The sequence below is a fragment of the Rhinolophus sinicus genome, linkage group LG06 (genome assembly GCF_036562045.2).
Source record: "Rhinolophus sinicus isolate RSC01 linkage group LG06, ASM3656204v1, whole genome shotgun sequence".
NCBI classification, from domain to species: domain Eukaryota; kingdom Metazoa; phylum Chordata; class Mammalia; order Chiroptera; family Rhinolophidae; genus Rhinolophus; species Rhinolophus sinicus.
Window position 1 is genome coordinate 58,882,572 of NC_133756.1, and position 22,430 is coordinate 58,905,001.

General features: G+C 38.7%; 1 protein-coding gene across 4 annotated transcripts in view; it reads right to left on the bottom strand.

The window, feature by feature from the left end:
• CDKAL1 (CDKAL1 threonylcarbamoyladenosine tRNA methylthiotransferase) overlaps positions 1-22,430 on the bottom strand; it is a 615,432-nt gene that overhangs the window by 109,425 nt on the left and 483,577 nt on the right. For all 4 annotated transcript variants that reach the window (XM_019734279.2, XM_019734280.2, XM_074335173.1 and 1 more), the window contains exon 13: positions 7,798-7,860. In XM_019734279.2, coding sequence (XP_019589838.2) covers positions 7,798-7,860 — 63 coding nt within the window. The remainder of the gene's footprint in view (positions 1-7,797; positions 7,861-22,430) is intronic.

Genomic DNA, 22,430 nt, shown 5'->3' on the forward strand with positions numbered 1-22,430 from the left:
GGGAGTGCTTGGGTGGGGTGGTAGGGGGAGAGGGCCTTCTTCAGCAGCGACCCGGGAAACGGTCCATCTTCTGCGTCATGACCCCACCTGCCCACAGAAGGCAGTCCCAAATGCTAGCTGGTGTCCTGATAAATGGTACAGGACAGCATTCTGCCTGTTTCTAACTTGTCTGTTGCCATTATCCCAGCTGCACGTATCATGACCTCAGCTGATTCTCTCCTCAGGCTTTCTCAGTGCTTCAGGCTTTTATGCTGTGACTCACCCTGTTGCTCTGGCTTGGACATCCCGTTGTGTTGGTCCGAAAGAATTCCAGTCCTTTGGCTAGAACCACTGTGCTGCCAACCTGCCCCACCCTCACCTCCACAGAGGGGATTCGGGGAGCCAAGCGTGTGAGACGGGGCTCTATTAGAAACAGAGTTCCTGGCAATGTTAGTCTCTGATCATATCAGCTCTGAAGTCCAGCTTAAATCCACTTTCCTTTGCCCCAGGCGGATGGTGCATTAATCAGGCAGGGAAGAGTGGAGGTGGGAGTGGGGGTTTTTAGGATAAGCTTGGCTGCTTTATTTCTGCTTTACAGAGAGACCATTCAATGGAATCCTCAATGCTCCTCCCCTGTCTACATCTGTCCTCTGTCTCTCCTTACTGCTTCTCACACCTCTATTTCCACATAAAGCTTACCTACTTAGATTTAGATTTGGAGTCAGGCAGACAGAAGTAGGGTAAGAAGGCCCACTTCAACCTTGACCTTGAGCTGTTTGTCAATCCACCTTTTATTAGAGTGTCTTACACTGTGGATTTTCAGCTATGGTACTTGTGGCATAGGGGTGATAGGCATGGACTCTGCAGCCAAACAGCTCTGTAACTTGTGAGCTGTGTGACCTTGACCTTATCTCTCCATGCCTCAATTTCTTCATCTGTAAAATAGGGGATAATAAGAGTACTCATCTTACAGGGTTGGTATAAAGATAAATTTGTTAGTTATGTGTGCATGTTAAGCTTTGAGGATAGTGTCCGTTATGTGGTGTACTTTGAATAGTTTAATAATAATAATAATAATCCACTCAGATTCAATTCTCTTTGTCAGTCCTCAGGATAACTGGCAGAGAATTCGGGCATCTACGGTCCCTGGGTATATCACTTTAACAACATTAAAATCTCTGCCATTTACACATACTTCCAATACCACCTATCCCTGCAGTTACAGTAACACACTAAACTAACATGTAAAAATATGTCTAATTTTTAGAACAATGCCATGTTAGAAGGAAAAAGAGAAAAAATACATACCGTGTTTCCCCAAAAATAAGACCTAGACCATCAGCTCTAATGTGTCTTTTGGAGCAAAAATGAATATAAGACCCGGTCTTATTTTAATATAAGACCGGGTCTAATATAATATAATAATAATATAATATAATATAATATAATATAATATAATATAATATAATATAATATAAGCCTGGGTATAATATAACATAACATAACATAATATAATATAAGACCCGGTCTTATATAATAAAATATAAGACCCGGTCTTATATAATACAATATAAGACTGTGTCTTATATTAATTTTTGCTCCTAAAGATGCATTAGAGCTGATGCTCCAGCTAGGTCTCATTTTCTGGAAAACACGGTAGATACAGTATCAAAGTTAGGCTCCAACATGATCTGCTACTCAACCTGAATCACCAGCTGAGGAGTGTTACAAATGAGGAAAATGCTTTTGGATCAGGTTGGCACCGGTCAGAAAGCAAAAGGGTAGCTACAGATACCCGCTGTTGAGGCAGCAAATAGCTGAACTGTATCCGCATCTTTTGTAAGAATTATATGGTCACCTTGAGAGGGAAGATATTTTAACAAATGAAAGTACAGCATTTACATCAAGAGAGCTCCTTTATTTAGTATGCCCTGTGTTTTGAGGCTGAGTCATTCATTTGGCTTTAGAGTAGAGACAACTGGGCCAACAAATGGGTTTAATATTTACTGAAGTGCTCACTTCCCTGTGTTTCAAGGCCATAACCTGAGCATGATTTCAGAATGACATGTGAAAATATAACAATAAAGGGACTCAATTAGACATTGATCCAATTGTTCCTGATATTTAGCAACATCACTAAAATTACCTTTTAAACAGTTTTTAGTCTTTGCCAAAGATGGGGAATAGAGTTAAGTGCACAAATGGCTTTGGACAATCTGCTGCAGGGAACTGTTTTCAGCATGGCACAAACATGCCAAATCAATAACTTGCTTCTTTATCTGCATGTGCCATGAAAATCTGGCTATTGTAGAGTGCCGGATCCATTAAAAACGGCATTTGCTATTTCCAGACAGCAGATAGCTCAAAGCTCAACGGGGCCAGCAGGCAATAATCCAAATTCCCACTTCCCTCTCTAGAACAACTCAAAGCGCTCTGTTGCTACATTATGTTACTCAAAGCACAGGGGATAATGAAGGCTTGACAATCCTGTGGCTGCCTCAGGATTGAGTCAAATGGCCATTATTCTTCAAACATAAAGAACGGGGCAAAGTGACTTTTGTTATCTGAAATCACTAGACAAATCTGATTAATGGAGAAATGTAAATCAACACATTATTTCCAAAATGAAACTGCTCCTTTTTCTGAAGGCATGATATATATATTTACAAAACTTGATGTCACAGAGAATGTTGGTCTCTTAAGAAAGAAAGGATAGTGGTAGAAACCAAGATTGTTTTTCCCCATAAGACTTTTGAAATCGATTTTTGCTGTATGCTCCTGTCCAAATGAAGCTGCAGAAAATATTTTGCACTTTTTGTTATATTTCACGGTACATGAGTAGAAGATATGGATTCCCAGACATGTTTGCATTAACAACAGGTCTTACAGTATAGTCTTAGGACCTGTAGAATATGGAAACACATACCAATATTTCTGCATATTTAACACTGCAATTAAAAATGGACTGTACTGACCCAGTAACTTATAATTATTTCACTCAAGTTATGCCTAGAGTAATGTTTAAGATAAAAATATCTTATAATAATTCTTGAGGACTTAATACCTTTATAGTATCTAATTCTATAAATGAATAATTTGGGGAAATATTGATTCTACCCTCCTCATCGTTTATGCTCACAAAATTTTGTGTCTTTTACCCAACCACCAACACACATTCAACCACTTTCACTATTTCTCTTTCATTAAACCACTCTCTATAGTAATACTTCCTTTATCGAACATTTTTAAGAACCAGGTGCTCCTAAGAGAGTTCTCAAGATAAACAATTTAGTCTTAAAATATCAATATTTCTAAAAATAGGTTATAAACATCTCTACTATTTTAAAACAAAACAACTGTTTCTTGATGTAATTTAGGCCCAATTATTTTACCCTGAGACTACTAAAATGCATGGGGATATTTGGGTACCTGGGTCCAAATTAAGTGGTTATGGGTAGCTGCATTTTTAGAGTTCCTCTGTTAATGACTTATAGTTTTTATGGCGTTGGCCTTGCCTTCATTTAGTATGCTGCCACTTCTTAATGGGGCTCTGACTTCTTGAAGCAATAACCACCCTCTATTTAACGGCTGGGCTGCTAGGGTTGACTGTGGTTTGGGAAACCAGGCATCTTTGTTTATTAGAACTAGCTTTTTTTTTTTTTTAAGTGGACTGTTTGTGGATGGGGGAGGGGACTGAAGAAGTAATGAGGTGGGAAGAGAGAATTAAACAATAATTTTGACAGTCTGGGCCCAGGCTGGCTTACTTGTAGGTGCTGAGTTGTGTTTTAGATAGCTGAGATAGCTACATGAAAGACCTCTGGTTGAGCAAAGCACTAAGGATTGTTTTTTATCTACTCATATGCTAACTTATGTCAAGAATATTTATACATAGCTGTTTTTTTTGACACATACGAATTTGTTTACAGTCCAACTGATATATGTCTATGTATGTAGAAAAATTACTAAAATAACACTAGTCATCATGAGAAAAAGCTTACTTCACCAACACAGGAGCTACACAATAATGTTACTTCTCATGTGTGTCCACTGATTTATGTCTAAAAACGTAGAAAATTATTAAAATAACAACAGTCTAAAAGAAAATGAGAAGCCCATTTCACAAAATACAGAAACTCTAATAGTGACAACCTGTTAAAGACTGACTTTTAATGGTTGAGTATGTATCAATTCATACAGGTTAAGTGTGTTTAGGAACTTAGTCAACTTTGCAGATGTTAAAAACCACTATAAACCTAAACAGAATTTTGTAACTTTTTCCTTCCAAGCATTTTCATATTTTATAATAGCTTTTTACATTAGCAGGTTACAGACATCTGTGTTTAGGTCATAAACCTAGATATCCCCCTGAACACATAATTCTGATAAAATCTAACAAGAAAGAAAAGAAGGAAGGAAATAAGAGAGACATCTTTTACATGCATGGCAATATTTCCTTCACGCCTAAGACAGAAAGCACATGCTAATTTGCATAGTTTTAATGAAAGTGTTCTGATTATAGCCTACTGTACTTACCCTTGACTTAGCCGAAGGAAAAACTCCATTCTAGGTTGGCTTTCTGTGACCTAGAAAGCCTCTGGCCCTGAACCTTTCCTGGTAGTTAATATGATGTGTTTTCAGAAATTACAAGCTATGTTTATTATGTATTTATTAAAACAACAGAAGAAAGCGTATAATGTACAAAATACAATCAGATTACCTGCTGCTTTGGATTACCTTCACTAATGTTCTCTTTCATTAGGACCAATAAGTGGGAATTTAGCTTTGGTTTTCAAAGCCTTTCTGTGTAAGTCTATCATATAAGAACTCCTGAAAAACATTTTTTTTTTTTAAATGGACATGGAACCAGAGATAACGGTCCAAAATGAAATTCTTCCAGTCTCCAGCAAAATTTGTCATCAGATCAGGTATTTTCCTTAATACTCATTCTGAGTACACATTTGCTCTAAGTTTTCTTTGCTTTTTGCAACAGCATTTAAGACAAGATCAACTGACCATTTGCAACCTAAACAATGGCTTTAGGGCATGATTAAGAAATGCACCTGGCCTGACTCAAACAACACAGTTTGTTTATCCTGGTGACTTTCCTGTGTCTGGGTCAGGCAGGAGCAATCTTGGTTGGGGGGAAAGAAAAGAAGAGCAAATATAACCGATTCCCTGAGAACAAAACGGTTTTACGAACTACCTTTTGTAATTACAACTGTTTTAGCAGTGTCTAGTAGGCAAGGCTGTCATTTAAGTGACCTACTATAATTTGGGATGAAGCCTCAGGAAATTATGCCAACTTAAGAACAGGAGTTGTATTTCTGAGTGTACTCAGCATAATGAATCCACTGAAATGTGGAGTATCCCTTCTTCGGTAAAAATGACATCAAGGGAAACATTAACAATAAAAGGAATCTAGCTAGAGAGGAAAAAAACATTGTAACACTCACTCCAAGGAGCAGACCACAGTTTATTTTACTTTTCACATCTTTTTTTTGTTACGGAAAATTTCAATCATATAGAAAAAAATACACGGACTAGAATGATGAACCCCCACAAACCCATCATTCATTTTCAATAATCCTCAACACATGGCCAACCTTATTTCACTCTACCTACCCACTCCTCTCCTTGAATTCTTTCTTAAAGCAAATCCCAGTCAGCCTACATTTTGTTATATAAGCTTTCATTTACGATATATGCATATATTTAACCTAAAGGTAACCCCAGGCATCTCTCTGAGCATGAGATGTTTAAACCAACTTTAACCAAAACATTTTAAACTAAAATCTGTCTGTCTTGAAGACTAATTTGTTTGAACCTATTTGGTTAATTAAAATGACAATGTAATTTGACTCACAACCTTCTACTATTTTATTTACCAGGAAAGGTACATTCTGAGATTGAGAAAAGAATGCTCACTGCTCAGTGCCTGGGATTCTAGTCTTTGTGGACATTAATCAACATGAAACAAGGTTAAAAGTAACTCAGACTCGCCCTGACGGAGCGTGGAAAAATGGGGAGAGGCTTCGAAGGGGCAGGAGCTGCTTGGGTGGAAACGTTTCTCTTTTCCCTCACTTCACACACAGAATAAAACAGAATGCCAACATGCCAAACCTTGGAAGCTTCAAAATCACTCATCAAGCAGTGTAGCTACTTACAATTTATTACCAATCTTAAAGTAAAGATCAAAAGGAACTCCATCGAGCATTTATATTCAGTTCCTCATTGCCTGATGACTAATTTGTAAAGGAATGAAGTCTTCACAGGGGAAGCCAAAGCAATCTGAGGTGACTTTGATACAATGCCACAAAGGATATGAAGAGGAAGCCGGTAGAAGCTGCAAATGGCTAAGTTCCATTAAGAGTTCTAATAAAAGAATAATGGAATTTCCCTTAACTGTGATTTTAAAAATGTTAGAAGTGGGCAAAATTTAGACAAGTCAAGCAAAACCTTTGATTTGTCACAGGCTTTTGTTGTTGTTGTTAAATGTTAACTTTAGCCACTGTTGCATTTATGTTAATTACATGGCTTCATCTAAAAAAATGCAACTTTTCCATCAGAAATCTGGCCAATCTCATTCCTTTTGCTGTTGTATTACTTATCAGCATGCACCTTCCGTTTGCATTATCAGACACTACTAGCTCTCTCAACTCTTTCAAAAAAATTGCTGTATTCTGCAAAGTGATTGATTTAACTTCAAAAAGGTGACTTCAAATGACATGATTTTTAGTATCATATATTGCCATGGTCATATGGAGTATAAACACTTCTTTTACTAATTTTTGGTGCTTAAGTCAGTTGGTCACTATAGGAACACTAGAAGCTATCCAAATTCGTTCAACTTCTATGAACAACTGGCATGATTTTTTCCTCCTGAATCCAGACATCTTCACATTCTCAACTGAGGAAAGTAGTTTTCACACTACTTATTTTGGCTAGTTAAAAAATCCCCACCACATGTCTCCTTGTAAATTCATAGATAAAGATTTAAGTTTACATTAGCAATTCAACTGTGCAAATTTTTGTTTGCTTCTGAAATCACCTCAAATTAACAGTCTTACTGGAACCTTACATGATATAGAAGTTTTGCACAACTCTCAGAAATCTTGTAATATATTTCCCTATGAAGATGTGGTGTTGAGCATTTTCTTTAAAAACAGTCATTCCTTTTTTTTTTTTTTAAAAAAAAAAAAAAAGAGACCTTATTTCTTACAAATACATGGTGAAATGCTCATAAATGAAAAGATCTGAGAATTCTTCAAATACAGGGACTGGAGAGCATGAGGTGTAAATGAGTCAAGACTGGCCATGGACATATAAAGCTATGGGATGATACACAGGGGTTACCACAGAATTTAGTCTTCTGTGTAGTAAAACCTTTGGCAGTGGACATTTCAGATATAATGCTATACACAGCTTTTTGTTAGGGGTTTTATTTAGAAAAATAACTTTCTATCAGGCGCAATGGAGAACCAAGAGCTGGAACTAGCCTTACCAATTCAAGAACCAAGTCCATCACTACAGTGTTGGCTAAGAAAAAAATCAACCAAAAAAAAAAAAAAATCCCAAATCTGTCATTTCAGTCTTTAAGATTTCAGGGGCAATATGTAACTAGACTTTAATGTGAATAAAATATAATAATTTTAGTTCAGAAATACAAATTTGCTGTCTTAAAGAGATCCAGTTGAAAATTAAAATGGATATATAAACGGAACTGGTAAGTGTAATTCAAAATCACTATATGTAGGTGAAAATTGTGCTATACATTGAGAAAGACTTCTACCCAATACACTAATCACATGCGTCTCTTACCTTGTGATCATATGGATTGTAGGAATGAAATACCCCAGAAAGGTCTTTTGTTCTTTGCTTTTTCTGTGGAAGAACACATAAATATTTGCGTTAATAGGTGGCAACATACTGGTGCATATAGATCTACATGTATATTTATCTGTGTCTTTCTCTCTCTCTATCTGCATTAAGATATTGTTTATTTAGAGATTCTTCCTTGTGCAAGGTGAGAGGCTACAGTGTCAATCTGATACACATGATGCAATTAGAAACCAAAGCCACTTTGTGCATCGTTGTCACAGGCCAGCCAGGCAACCTCTTTGTAGAAGGTTTCATATTTAAAACACTGATCATCATCAAAAACTCTGTATTTAAACACATACCTCAGAGACTGAAACGAAAAAAAAACACACACCACAAAACAAATGTGAAAAGAAAACTCAAACACATTTAGGAAACTTTGATTTTATTGTAATGCCCACTGCTGTTACCCTGAACTGAGCAAGAGCATGCATCCATTTCAACAACAGACCTTCTGGTGACCTCCTGGTGACACCGTGGGTCTATCTACGTGGGGCTGCCTGTGTTTTGTCACGGCTATATAGCCTACGCATGGTGTTTCACACTCCACAGGCACTCAATACATACTTGCTAAATTAATGAATAAATGAAATACCTGAGTTAGACATACAACTATAAGTATCTGTAATGATGACATGTAAACCTCATGTATAGTTAGGAAAAGAGAGGCCTCTTTTCACTTCTAATGTTATGTTCTTCTCAAGCTGCACTCAGGCATATTCAAGTTCCCTCTGCCCCCCAACCTTACCCCCAGGGTCTGTCACAGTGAAGTGTGGGATTCTCGTATAACCCACTGTAAGAATCAGCTTGTTTTCTCATACACTGTGATCTGTATACCTGCCATAACCACCATGCAAAATTGTGTGCATGATTCTAGATCTTCTGTGCATATATGAAGGTCTGATAATTAAGTTCGCAAACTTGTTGCAACAATGTTGCTAACCTTTTTTGATATCAGAGGGATTATTCATTAAGAATTTGTACCAACCGGACAAACAGTTAACCAAGTTTACTATTTGGAAGTGCTGAAAAAGCTATGTGAAAAAGTTAGATGATCTGAACTTTTCACCAACAATTCATGGCTCTTGCATCACGACAATGCAGCAGCTCACACAGCACTGTCTGTGAGGGAGTTTTTATCCAGTAAACAAATAACTGTATTGGAACATCCTCCCTACTCACCTGATCTGGCCCCCAATGACTTCTTTCTTTACCCAAAGACAAAGGAAATATTGAAAGGAAGACATTTTGATGACATTCAGGACATCAAGGGTAATACCATGATAGCTCTGATGGCCATTCCAGAAAAAGAGTTCCACAATTGCTTTGAAGGGTAGACTAGGCGCTGGTGTCAGTGCATAGCTTCCCAAGGAGAGTACTTTGAAGGTGACCATAATGATATTCAGCAATGAGGTATGTGGCACTTTTACTACTGTGTTTCTCCGAATACAAGGCCTACCCCCCAAATAAGCCCCAGTTAAGATCTCAGCCAGATGGACACATTTAGTATGTTATGACAATGTTCCAGAAGATGATGACATGACTGTTTTAATAAAAGTAGATTGTTGTACATGAAAAAATAAGACATCCCCTGAAAATAAGCCCAAATGGAGCAAAAATTACTATAAGACCCGGTCTTATTTTCGGGGAAACAGGGTAGGATGCGTTTTCCAACTTGATTGTTACACCTCGTATCCTCACACACAAATGATCACTATTACTTTCAAAGAAAGGGAATCATTCTCTGTATGCTGAAATGTACTTTTTCTAGTTCACAACTTATCCCTGCCTAACTTGAAACACTTGTGTATCCAGATCTGCAATTCCATATACGGAGTTCTCAAATCACAAAACTTCTAGAATATGGCATTTTTTCTGCAATTCATTTCAATGTTTTTATATAACGATTATCCTTGCACAAATATCTTCACAAGCTTGAAAGTATACATTTTTAAAAACCTAAATTATGGAAGTCCAGCTGCAGGATCAAACAGTATTCACGTGCATTACCTTGATAGACACTGGCAAATGGACCCCTCCCCCAAACACTATACCAGTTTGCCTTATCATTGAGAATGAAGGAGAGACGAAAGTGCAGCTTACGTAGGAAATTTTTAATTTCTCTTTTCCACTTACAGGTTAGAACATTTCTAAATTTATAGAACAGATAAAAAAAAATTTAAAACAGATATTGAACATCTTCCCAGTTGCCAATTATAGAATTTATTTCTTGTACATCATAGGATTAGCTACTACCATATCTTAAAATTCTCTCATGGGGTGTTTGTCCTTAATTCTGCCCCGTCTCACTTCTGGTTCTACTCTGATGTCTTTAAATCAACTACCAGGTAAGTGAGCTTCTTCTACCTTCATGTGGGAGTGAGTCCTTGCCTGGTCCCATGTAGTTCCTTCCTTTAAATTCCAGGGTCCGCATGAGCATGTCTGGCATCCCTCCCCAATGCCAGGGGCCTAAGCAGATCCCCCTGCCCAGGTTCTATATGATTTTCTGCAGCTACCTGGCCAAGTATTCAAATCTGATATTAATCAGGACCTTGTATCAGAGTCATTTGTACACACGTGGTTTTCCCATAGACCAGTTTCCCTATTTCAGAACTGTCTTTGGAGCCACCACTCCGGTTGGCAGTTCTTCCAATTACCTGGCTTTGTTTCCACATTCTGACACCCCCTAAAAGTTATCCTCTCTGACACTCAGCCAGAATTCCCACCTCCTCCATCCACCTCTCAGGTGTGTTCTGACCGTCAAACATGGAAGTAATTTAACATTCCTTTGCCTCAGAGAGCAGAGATGTAGCTCTGTGAGCCCTGGGATCTGTGCTGAACAGGTCACTTGCCCACCAAAGTTTTCATTAGCTTATAATTTTCTCTTTCCTTCCCATACACCCACTTAGTTGATGTAATAGTTCTTGGCTTATACTTCAATTAGAAGAAAAATGACAGATACAAACACTTCTATTGTTAGGAGACTTAATATAAAACATAGAGGATTTTTTTTTTCCAGAAAGGAAATTATTCCAGAGAAGATAAAACAGGGAGCACATCAGTATTAAACTTGAGAGGTGTCCCCAGCACTGTTTAGTCCCAGATATGGTTGAGCTACCAGCTTGAGTTTGCTGGTGGATATGGAATTTTCAGAGGTTGTTTGTGGGTTTTGATTTTTATATGTCTTTTGATAGCTAAAGATGCCTTTTATTAGAAGCTATCCCAATTTATTTTGGGAAGGAAGTGGGGTGTAAGTGATAACTAAATACACTATTCAGATTAGCCCCCAAAGAACCCAGTGAGGAAAGAATGCTTTTTTTCCCCCTGACAACAAATTCATTATATATAAATGTAGTGAAGTCTTGGCTATGAATATTGAAAGTTATATGTACTAGCCTAGTTAACTGAAAACCATTGCTATTTTTCCTGTAAGGTCAGAATCATATAGCTCAGTACTATATCTTCTGGGATCCAAAATGGGGGTTAACAAATGATGGCCCTTAGGTCAATCCCGCCCACCACCTATCTTTGTAAATAAAGTTTTATTGAAACAGAGCCATACTCATTCAGTTATGTTCTATCTATAAATGTTTTCATGCTATAACAGCAGAGTTGAGTGGTTACAACAGAGATTGTATGGCTCATAAATCTTGAAGTATTTTACTACCTGACTCTTTACAGAAAGAGTTTGCCATTCCTGATCGTGAGTCTGTCTATTTGATCATGTTTACTTCTGACAGTAGTCCCTTGACCCCAAACCAAATGAACAACTAACAATCCAGCCAAATGCCTCGTTCCTTCTACTTACTCAATGAGAACAGTCCATGAACCAATCATAACCTATATCCTGGCACATTGGGATGCGTGTAGTAGGCAAAATAACAATTAGCTGTCATGTTTTCAGGATTTTACTATCTGAGTCTTCTATGTTCAGATAGTAAATATTATGTTGGCTTCCAGAGCATGCTGAAATAACTATGGGGCTTTCAGAGCCTTCTGTATATATTCACATTCTAACAGCTGATGACAGATACTCTGAGATGAGACCTTTTGCTAAGTTCTAGCACTAAAGCCAGATAGAGGGTTTCATGTACAAGTAACTAAAGCATTGTCATTATGGCTAGTGAGCCAGTTTCTTCCTATGAAGACACTGTTAAGTGTACTATGCTACAAGCTAGGCTTGTTGAGCCTTGCTATCAACAGTTTTAACTGAAACTAAAAGCTGAGCCAAAAATAGAATAATTAGGTATTTTCCTATTGCATCATAGTGTATGTCTAAATTACCTCCCACTTTTTAGCCTGTTAAAACAAACATCTCAGTCATGCAACCACCTGTTAATTCTCCAAGTGTTTAAAAAGTAAACATGTTAAACAAGTTGTGTGATGAACTTGTAATGAGGGTGGCCAAAGTACAGTGAGTACGGCAAACATCTCACCCAGAATTGTACAAGGTATCTTGAAATCTCCGTTATTATTAATCCCAAGGATTAGGCCACAGAGATGAGAAGTTATTAAAAAGTAAGTACATGCTGAGTCCTGCAGTCCTTGTGGGTTGTAGTTTGGTTTAAAAGATGAGGCAGTATGAAATTTGGTAAAACTTCTAGATTTCTGAGAAGCTAAACATCTGCAGATTTCCATCTGATAAGTATTTCCTAAATTGCTTTTGCATTTCATTCTTCAAGGACAGAAAACACTGGTGACTCCTTTTATAGCCAAAAGAGGTCATTTTTTTGGCCTTTTTAGACAAAACCAAACAAAACTAAAGGCCCCAATGGAGCTTTTTCTTTTTTTTTTTAAACAGTTCAGGTTTCCAGACAATGTAATCATTTCAATTTTTATCAAAGGTATGCAACAGATACGTGATAAGAACCTGTATTTTGAAGGTGAGGTTATCCAATCAATTACATTTTAATAATATCCACCAATTTAACTTTTCCTGGTTTCCCAAACTAACTCAATGCTTTCTGTCCTCATTCTCTACCTGTAGATTAAAGCTTTCTCAAATAAAACAGTGTTATTATCAGATAAAACTATAGTAACACTACGGACTTCATTTCTACATATGTATTCTCATAAAATGATAAAGCCTACAAGCTCTCAGAGAGTTTGGTAAGCTTAAGGTATGTTATAAAAAATATTAGTGTTTCAGTAAGCCTTCATCATACTTTGTGGTAAGAAGCCAAAAGAGCAGGTTTGAGTTTCAGTGTACTAACTTTTAGTTTCCTGGTCCACATGCCAGGAGCCTGGAAGTCACCATTCCTTCCTAACAACAAGTAACAAGCTGAACAGATAGAAAAATCAACAATTATTCTTGGATCCAGAAGGCGGGGGAGGGGGGACACAGAGAAAACTGTGGCCCCCAGAATTGGAGAGACTAACGTGCAAAATGCAAATACAGTGAATGAGGCTCCTGGGAGCAGAGACTTGAGATGAAGCTGCCGCAGGAACCAGTGTTCAGGTGAAAAAAAAAAAAAAAAAAAAAGCCTGAACTGTAATTAATGAAATGTTGGAGTCTCAGCTCAGTGCAGATAACTCTGAGAGTTAAGAACACCAGGGAGATCCAGTCATGGGGGGCCCCCCCAATATTGTGAAATTTACCTCCTGGAGCTCAATCAGATGCCCAAAGCAAATAGCAGAGAAAAATCTCCTGGGCTTCCTTCTGGCAGAGGGAGGGGAAAAGGAAGCATTTTGAAATACACAAGTGAACTCTGTCCTTCTTAAGGAGGCCTCCCCTCAGGGGAAACTAGTTGACCACAGCCTAACCTGCTGGGTATGATCAGAGCCTAAGTGAGCTGGGAAGGGAAATACCCAACTGCAGCCCACTGAGCCATCCTGTACCCTCTGAAACAGGGGGAAGAAAAAACTGAGAGACACTTGTCAAGTTCACAGTCCAGAAGCACAGACTCACTAAAGGACTGAGATCTAATCAGTACAGATACTTCCCCTCGCCACACCTTACTATTACATCACTAAAAGACAGCAATTCCTTTTAACCAGCACATCATGTCCAGCTATTAAGAAAAATCACAAGGCACACCAAAAGTCAAAAACACAACAACAGAAAACACAATTTGAAGAAACAGAGCAAACATGAGAACCAGACTTGGCAGAGATACTGGAATTCTTAGAATAGGAATTTAAAACAATTATTATTATATGTTAAGTACTCCAGTGGATAAAGTAGACAACACGCAAGAACAGATGGGCAATATAAGCAGAGATGGAAATCCTAAGAAAGAACCAAAAAGAAATGCTAGAGCTCAAAAAACTAACAGAATTGAAAATGCCTTTATAGTTTATTAGTAGACGGGACACAGCTGAAGAAAGACTCTGAGTCAGAGGATATATCGATAGAATCCTTGAAAACCAAAAAGGCAGAGAGAACAAAGACTGAAAACTGCAGAATATCCAAGAAACTGTGGAACAACTACTAAAGGTGTAACACATGCATAATGGGGATACCAGGAGGAGAATAGAGACAGAAAATAGAAGAAATATTTGAAACAACAATGACTGAGAATTTTCCACAAATTAATGTCAGACACCGAACCACAGATCCAGGAAGCTCAGAGAATACGAAACAGGACAAATGCCAAGAAAACTTTGGCATATCAAAGTTTTCTGAAAGAAGCCCGGGGGAGGGAGGGTGGTGGGGATCACTTACCTATGGAGGATCAAAGATAAGGATTTATCTAGCTTCTCCTCAGAAACCATGCAAGCAAGAGAGGAGAATAAAATATTTAAGAGTTGAAAGAAAAAAAGACACCAACCTAGAATTCTGTACCTTATCCTTTAAAAGTGAAGGAGAAATAAACACGTTTTCAAACAAAAGTCGAGGGAATTTATTGCCAGTAGACCTCCCTTGCAAGAAATGTTAAAAGAAGTTAAAAGAGAGAAGGAAAATAATATAGATCTGAAATTCAGATCTACTAAACATTAAGAGAAGAGGAGCACTGAAGGAGGAATAAGTAAAGATAAAATGAAAACTTTTATTTTTCTTATTCTTAATTGATCTGGCAAATAACAGTTTGTTCAAAAATAACAGCTAACACATATTCAATATGCTTATATACATGTGACATGAATGGCAGCAATGATACCAGGGAGGAGAGGGAGGAATTAGGATTATGTTGTTATTACAGAGTACACTATCCGTGAAATAGTGTCGTGTTATGTGAAAGTGGATTTTTTCACTTGGATTAGTTGTAAATGTATTATATACTGCAAACTCTAGGGCAATCACTAAATCGAGTTTGTTTGTTTGTTTGTTTAAAGTATAACTGATATGATAAGAAAGGAGAGTTTCAACACTCTCAGTTTTTCCTTCGCCCTCTCTGGCAGACAACCTAAGAGGTGGTTAACCAATCAACAGGGTAAGTAGTAGCAGAAAAGAAAGAGTGAAAGCTAAGGAGCCAGGACAACTCACTAACGGGACTGTCAGGTTCTGAATGGCTGACCTGTTTGTCATGCACGTGCACTGGAGACAACAAGGCAATGAAGCTGTGGTGGGGACTGGGACAGTTAGATTCTTAACAAACTCCAAGAGGATTGGGGTCAAAATTCCAGGCAGTAAAGGCTAGGGATCAAGGACCGGTCAGGGACGACATGCCAGGGGCAGACCATTCAGAAGGCAAGTCGGAGAACCACACGCAGAGGCAAAAGGGTGGACATGGTCATGAGGTGCAAGAGAAAATCAAAGGGCTGAGGGTCAAAGGTGAAGAACCAGTCAGGGACTCAGAGAACCACAGTAAGGACAGAGCTTAGCAACAAGAGACGCTGAGTTCAGGATGAAAAATGAAGTAGCCAGGAAACCTTAAGAGGCAAGTGAAGTGACTACCAAGGATGGAGTCTGATACTTAGGGAGGTCTGAGTTTCATCTTGGGGTTTTCTATTACTTTTTCTGCAGGGGCAGGTTCCAGTTGTCAGGGTGTAGGCAATGCTGGGCCTGTTAAATTCAGTCTAGAGTGAAACAGCATTGGGTGGAGGCGCGAAAATATTATAGCTTATGAGAATTTAGTTTCTGATAAAAGCTGACATAAAAGAACTGAATCTGTAGATAAATTAAGCCATATATAAACTGTAAGAAAGCAGCTTGGATATCGGCACACAAAGACAGGGAGATAAGGAAGTAGCTTTGTTGAATCAAAGAAATGGCTAAATGATTAGAGCACATGGTGCAAGAAACATGACAAACGATCCAATTAGTGTTTCAGAAGAACATCCTAATGGTGTTAAAGACAGAGAGTGGGAGCAAGGGTAGAGGTGTGAGAGAGGATGTGGCAATGGTTCAGAAAAAATGACAACACCCTAAATTAAGCTAGGGGCAAGGAGGGGAAGTGGGATGAACGTGAGAAATAGCTACAAGGCAGGATGGATAGCACTTAGTGACTGATTGGATAGGAGCACAAGGGAATGAGAGCAGAGGAAACTCCAAGATTTCTGGCTGAGATAACCAAGGGGAAAGAAACACCCTGCACTGACCCAGGAACTGAAGGAGGGGAATTCAGCTTTCAATATAATGAGTTTGAGGTGGCTGGCTGTGAGACATTTGGAGGGATAATGAGAAGGAAGTTAGATGTAAGGCTGCGTTGCTAATAGAGAGATGTAGACCATAGATTTGGGAATCATGAACCTCTCGGGATAATTTAAAACAGGAGAGGAGATGTGATCACACAGGGAGTATACAGAATGAAGGAGACAAGAAGATGAGAGGAAAAGACGGGTTAACATTCAAGTAAATGATAGCTCTCTGACCTTGGCCAGGTATCTGCTCTGGACTTCACATGTACAACGAGGAAGCTGGATTACGTCGGCCCCTAGTTCTCAACTCTGGTTGCAGGTCAGAAACACTGGGGAGTCTTTAAAACACACCAGTGCTCCAGTCCTAGTCCCCAGTGGCACTGATTTAATTGGCATGGTGGGATCTAGGCACGTCTATTATTTAAAAGCTCGTGGGTTTTCCAACGTGTGCCTCAAGTTGAGAACCAGTCACCAAGATGATCTCTAAAGTCCCTTCCCACTGTTAACCTCTATTCTTCTAGACCGGGTCCCCACTGTCTTTCAGCTCCTGCCATTCTGGGTTCTGAATTCTAGCAGGCTTTTTTCATTCTTAATCTCCATGTTATGTTAGAAGCTTTGCCTTATTTCCTGACCTCTTCCTTTACTTAGAAATGGACTCTACGCAGGAATTCCTCTGGGGCACATTGAGGCTTTGGCTGCAGTGAACAGGCGGCTGTTATATATTTAGTTCCCTACTTGGTGAGTGCTTCTGAAAAATAAATGGAAAGCTAATTTAATAACCCCGAACCTTTATTTTATTATCGATGTATAAAACATCAGAAGCTTAATTAAAAGCACTTGACATTATCAGCACTCAATCACAATCTCACTTTTATATTGTATATATTTGGATGGTGTTCCTAAGGTGATGATAAGCATTCAAGATCGCTGAGAAGAAGGAAAAAACTGGTCCCTGGAATTTAAACATGAACCTCGAAATTTAGAAAGCCGTTAAAAATATCAATAATGTGAAATACAAGTATGTTTGGTGATCTAAATCACCAAACATACTTGGGAAAATAGACAAGCTACAAAAATCTCATCTGCTTTTCCTTTATAAGGCACACATAATACTTTCACATTCTATGAGCAATAACTGAGGATGGTAGAGAAAATAAAGAAAACTATGGCTGCTCTAAATCGACAGATTTTTTCACCTCTTACCTTCTAGTAAGAGCCACAAGATAACTGAGATTATCTGCTGACTCTGACTGTAGTCTTGAATTTCCTTCTCTCCCAGTTACAGCAAAATTCAAGGAGAGTTATCAGGTTCTTTAGTTTCTCAAATCTCCACAGTGGGGGTGGGGGTGGGGGTGGGGAGTGAGGGGTGGGGCACACTGCAAGCATTTCTTAGAGGGCATTAAAACAGCAGAATTCTAAGAGTGAAAGTTCGAAAATAGATAAGTGAATTTGTTCACCCATCTGTAATGGCATTTAAATAAAATAACGAGGCAAATGTGGAAATCTACCACTGATTCTAAAACACAGTAGCTATCAATGGGAAACACTTTTTTTTTTTTGCAGGCTTGTGGTTTCTAAAATAACCTTGGTGGAACTGAAGGTGTAACCATCAGCCCTCGTTTTCCCAGTGGGGTTGGTAGAGGCGCAGTGGCACCATTTACCCTGGCAGGTCCTTAACTAGGCAACAAACGCTGAAAGAAAATGCAAATAGGAAACTGCATTAATTCAGTGGTAACTGATAAAGTAAAATGTAAGTAGCCATATCTTCTTATATCAAATTCACCTTATTTTCTAAAGAGAACATTTGTTTGCAAGGAAAGGTCATTCTCTGGAGACAAAGGCAAGGCTGGCACATAAGAAAGGAAGGAGACTTAAGTACTTTGCAGTAATAGGTGTTGCTAAAATGAGTAGCCATGACAAGCAGTCAGAAAAGAAACAGCTTTTCAACATAAAACAAATCGCTGCAAAGTGAAAAGAGAGTCCAGGGGTACTGAGTACTACAGACGCACAATGGCTCATTCAAAGTTCCTTTGTGTGGCAACTTCTGGGTGTTCAGAAGTAGCGCACGGGAACATGAGTTGCTATAAACATCAATTCAAAATCACTTATCTTCACTCTGCCCTTAGAACTGACCACAAAAGAGAGTTTACCTCATATCTGGATGATTGTAGTCAATATTTTCTACCCTGGACTCCCTGGGTCCCATTTTCACCCTCTAAATCAAGAGACGACAAAAAATGGTCCGTGGGCCAAATATAACTGGCTACCTATTTTTTTGTAGTTCAATTTGTTTTCACATTTTCAAATGGCTGAAAAAATCCCAAAAGAACAAGACTCACTGGTGACATATAAAAATAATATGAAATTATTCAAAGTTTTGTAAAGTTTTATTGGCACACAAGCACACTCATTCTTTCATGTTGTGTGTGTGGCTGCTTTCGTGATACAACGGCAGAGCTGAATGGTTGCAGCAGAAACCTTATGGCCTGTAAAGACAAAACTATTGATGATCTGGCCCTTTACAGAAAGAGTTTGCCAACCCCTACGCCAAACCATTGGTGTGAAACTCTGGCTGCACATGGAATTGCCTGGGGATTTAACTAATACGGATGTCTGAGTTCCATTGACAGATTCTGATTTAATTGATCTGGGCTGCAGCCTGGGATTTGAAATTTTCTAAATCTTTGCAGGTGATGCTAATGTGAAGCCAATTAGAACCGTTGCTTAACCCACGTCTGTTCTGAGGCCAGAGTGGGTTTTCTAGTGCATCGTCGTCTAACATCATTCTTCTCTTTAAAAACCTTCAAAGACTTCCTAATGCTCAGAGAATCAAGTTTCACGTACTGCAGCAGGACTTGGCCACATTGCCCCCACTAACTCCAAAGGCAACGTCTTGATCTGACAGATCTGCGTTTTCCTGAGTCCACCTCTTGCTAATGCTACATCCCCTGTGCCTGGAATGCCTTCCTCACCATCTCCATGTGGTAAATTCATTCTGAAAAGTCCAGTTCAAGGATCACCTCTTTCATGTTGGATCTCCAACAAAAAGAATCTTTTTAACTATGTGCTCACACAGGTCTCTACCGCTTTCACTGTGTACCTACACCTCTTTGAGGGCAGAAACCACATCTTGGTCATCTGGGTGGAATCTCTTCCCCCACAACACTTCACTAAAGTGCCTTGCATATGGGAGCTGTCAAGAAATGCTGCCACCCCCTTAGCCCCACAACATTTTGGTTTTACCTTCATCAAACCGTCTAGTCCCTCAAACTATCCACCCAGGTCAACTGTTCCCTCCAGGCTCTCAATTCATGACACAACACTTCAACTTCAGTAACCTCGGCTTCCCCGGTCCTTTGTCTTTCTCCTGACAGACTCTTCATCCCCACCTCGTGTTATTCCAGTCACTTCCCCACGCGATCTGGACCCCATCTGTGTACCGAGGCCCTCTCAGCTCTCCTGGTCACTCCTCTGTGAGGAGAGAGTCAGCTGCTCTTCTGATTCCTCATAAGAGCCTTTCAAACAATTTTTTCTGTCTCTGTTCTCACCCTCTATGTCTAAAATTCATTCTCCAAGCTCTAAAACTTAGTAATAATTGAATGGCACATTTATTCATTTGACATATTTACCGCATGTCCACCATGCTGCAGGGACCATACATACTAAGCCCTGGTGAGACGGGAGGCAAGCCAAATGAGGCCGTTAGACTCAATAGCGCTTACAAACTATTGGGGAGAATAAACAATTACTATACTTAACCAGCAACCCGGCACACAGTTAAGTACTGAAATGTTTGCTGAACGAATCCCCAAAATTCTGGGTATTAACACTTGGTGTTAATACTGCTCACCAAGTTGCTGTGCCAATGAATGACCTGTCCATGATTCTTACACAGATTACTAAATCAAATGCAAATTTATTTTACGTTGAAATTATTTTCATAACTATAAATTAGTAGTTCAAGATGATAATTGTAAAAACTCCAGAATTTGAAACTTCTTTCCCCCGGGATTCTGCTTTTGAGTCAATTTATATTTCTTGCACAAACTTTTTCTTAACATGTCTGCTCTCTTATAAAGCTTGCTCCTATCTCTGACAAGTTATATACAGGATAAGGGAATGACAGCATCCAGTGTCTTTCGCTGGGTATAGGGATATTAGGAAAAGGCGAAATCAACAGCCGCATAACATGGATTACCCCTACCTTAACGCAGTAGCCAGTAACAATTCAGAATATAGTTAGATTCCTGATTTGCTGTCCACATATTAGACACTAGGTTTTATAACATACCGAACACTTTATAGAACAAGAATAAACATCTTGCCCCCACCAAAGTCCCCCTCCCTTTGGTTACTTTGAAACTAAGCAATTTGACAAAGTAAAGAATATGGGTTTCAATGTAATTCCTGTTAAATTTTCTTTCACACAATTTTAGTACATCTAGACCAATTCATAGATGTAAATATTACCCATGTATGATGAGGTTTCACTATTATTTCTAAAATTTAGAACATTCCTTTAACACATGACAAGATAACTATTCTCACAGGGATATTTTAGAAGGATTAGCAGTTACCCTGTTAAAACTCTTGAAGTGTGCTCCATCATCACAACCAGCAAATAGTGTGGGGGCAACAAATTTGCTTCTCTCTCTGTTCTAGTTTTTATTTTTGTCTTCCAAGTGTTACTATGTTGTAAATTATTTGAAATTAGGGAGAGGCTAGAAACAAGTGGTTTTATTTAACTTTTTCGTATTTGCTTAGTAATCATGTCTGATACCTGTAAATTATTTTAGTAAAGACACAATACAATTAAACAAAAGTCAAAAAAGTCATATTAGAGATGTAACTATGAGAACAGTATTTTTCAAATAGATAAAATCAATGCAGTACGGGTTTTTCTAATTAGTATCCTGCAGTTTTAGGTATTTCTGTATTGTCATTAAATGTTTATCTTCCTTTTATTTATAAAGATATGGTAATGTGCCTTTACTGTATCTAACATTCAGTGAGGATGAGCTCAGGAACAAAACTGTGAAATACAGAGTTGGGCAGTGTGGATCGGCATAAACCCTATTAATACTGAGAGCCTCCTAGCAGCTTCCAGAGGCTAATCCACATAGCCCCCAGGGGAAAAATGATGACAAAAGAATGGGGAAAACTAAATTTCTCTGACCCACAGATAAGTTGCTATACTGTTCTAAAAACTGATCAAAACCAATGCATCTCCTTCGTGACCCCGAATAACCCCGGTGTCACCCCATTTGAAGAGAAGCTCGAAAATTGTGCTGTACGTTATTGCTGCATCTCTAGATAAGCCCACAACTCGTTTTTATTATGATTCCACGACCGGGACCTGGAAGGTCAGACATGACAATGTAGGCTTGATAACTCTCCTACTTTCTACATCTAATTTAGCACCTACTGTAAAAAATCATTTCTATCAGCAGGGCAACCATCACTCTTTCTGTCCCATCACAGCAATAATAAGAATCTAAAATTCATTTCAGGGGTGGCTGGGCTTTCTGACCTATCTTCTCCTCAAGTACTACGTCAGAAATAGACTTATTTTTGTTCCATATATTAAACATACACATTTTCGTTTTTATCTTTGGCCTTTATGATAAAGGAGTCTTTATTTGATAACCAGAAGACAATTTAATATACAGCTCAATCTTCTCCATGCTCTCGTCCTCATGTCACTTCAGAAATCAGTCAATTCTTTTTCATACTGTAGAGCAAGGTTACTACACAAATAGCCAGTGGATGAAAATTTCTGAGGTTGGCTCTAAGCCTAGAGACATTTTCAGCCACTGGCAGGAAGGATAGAGGGATGTATGTGCATGCAGGTGTGGGGAGAGGGATGGTGGCTGAGGGCCTGGAAAATTAGGTAAAGGGCAGGCAGGAGGAACAAGAAGTAGCTGAGGTTTTCCCATGCCCATACCAACACCTCAAACAACTCTGGTTACATAAAATTCAGAAAAGCTTTCAGAGAAATTAACTCATGTTTACATAGTAGGGGAAAAAATGCCCAGAGACTGTACATACCCTAT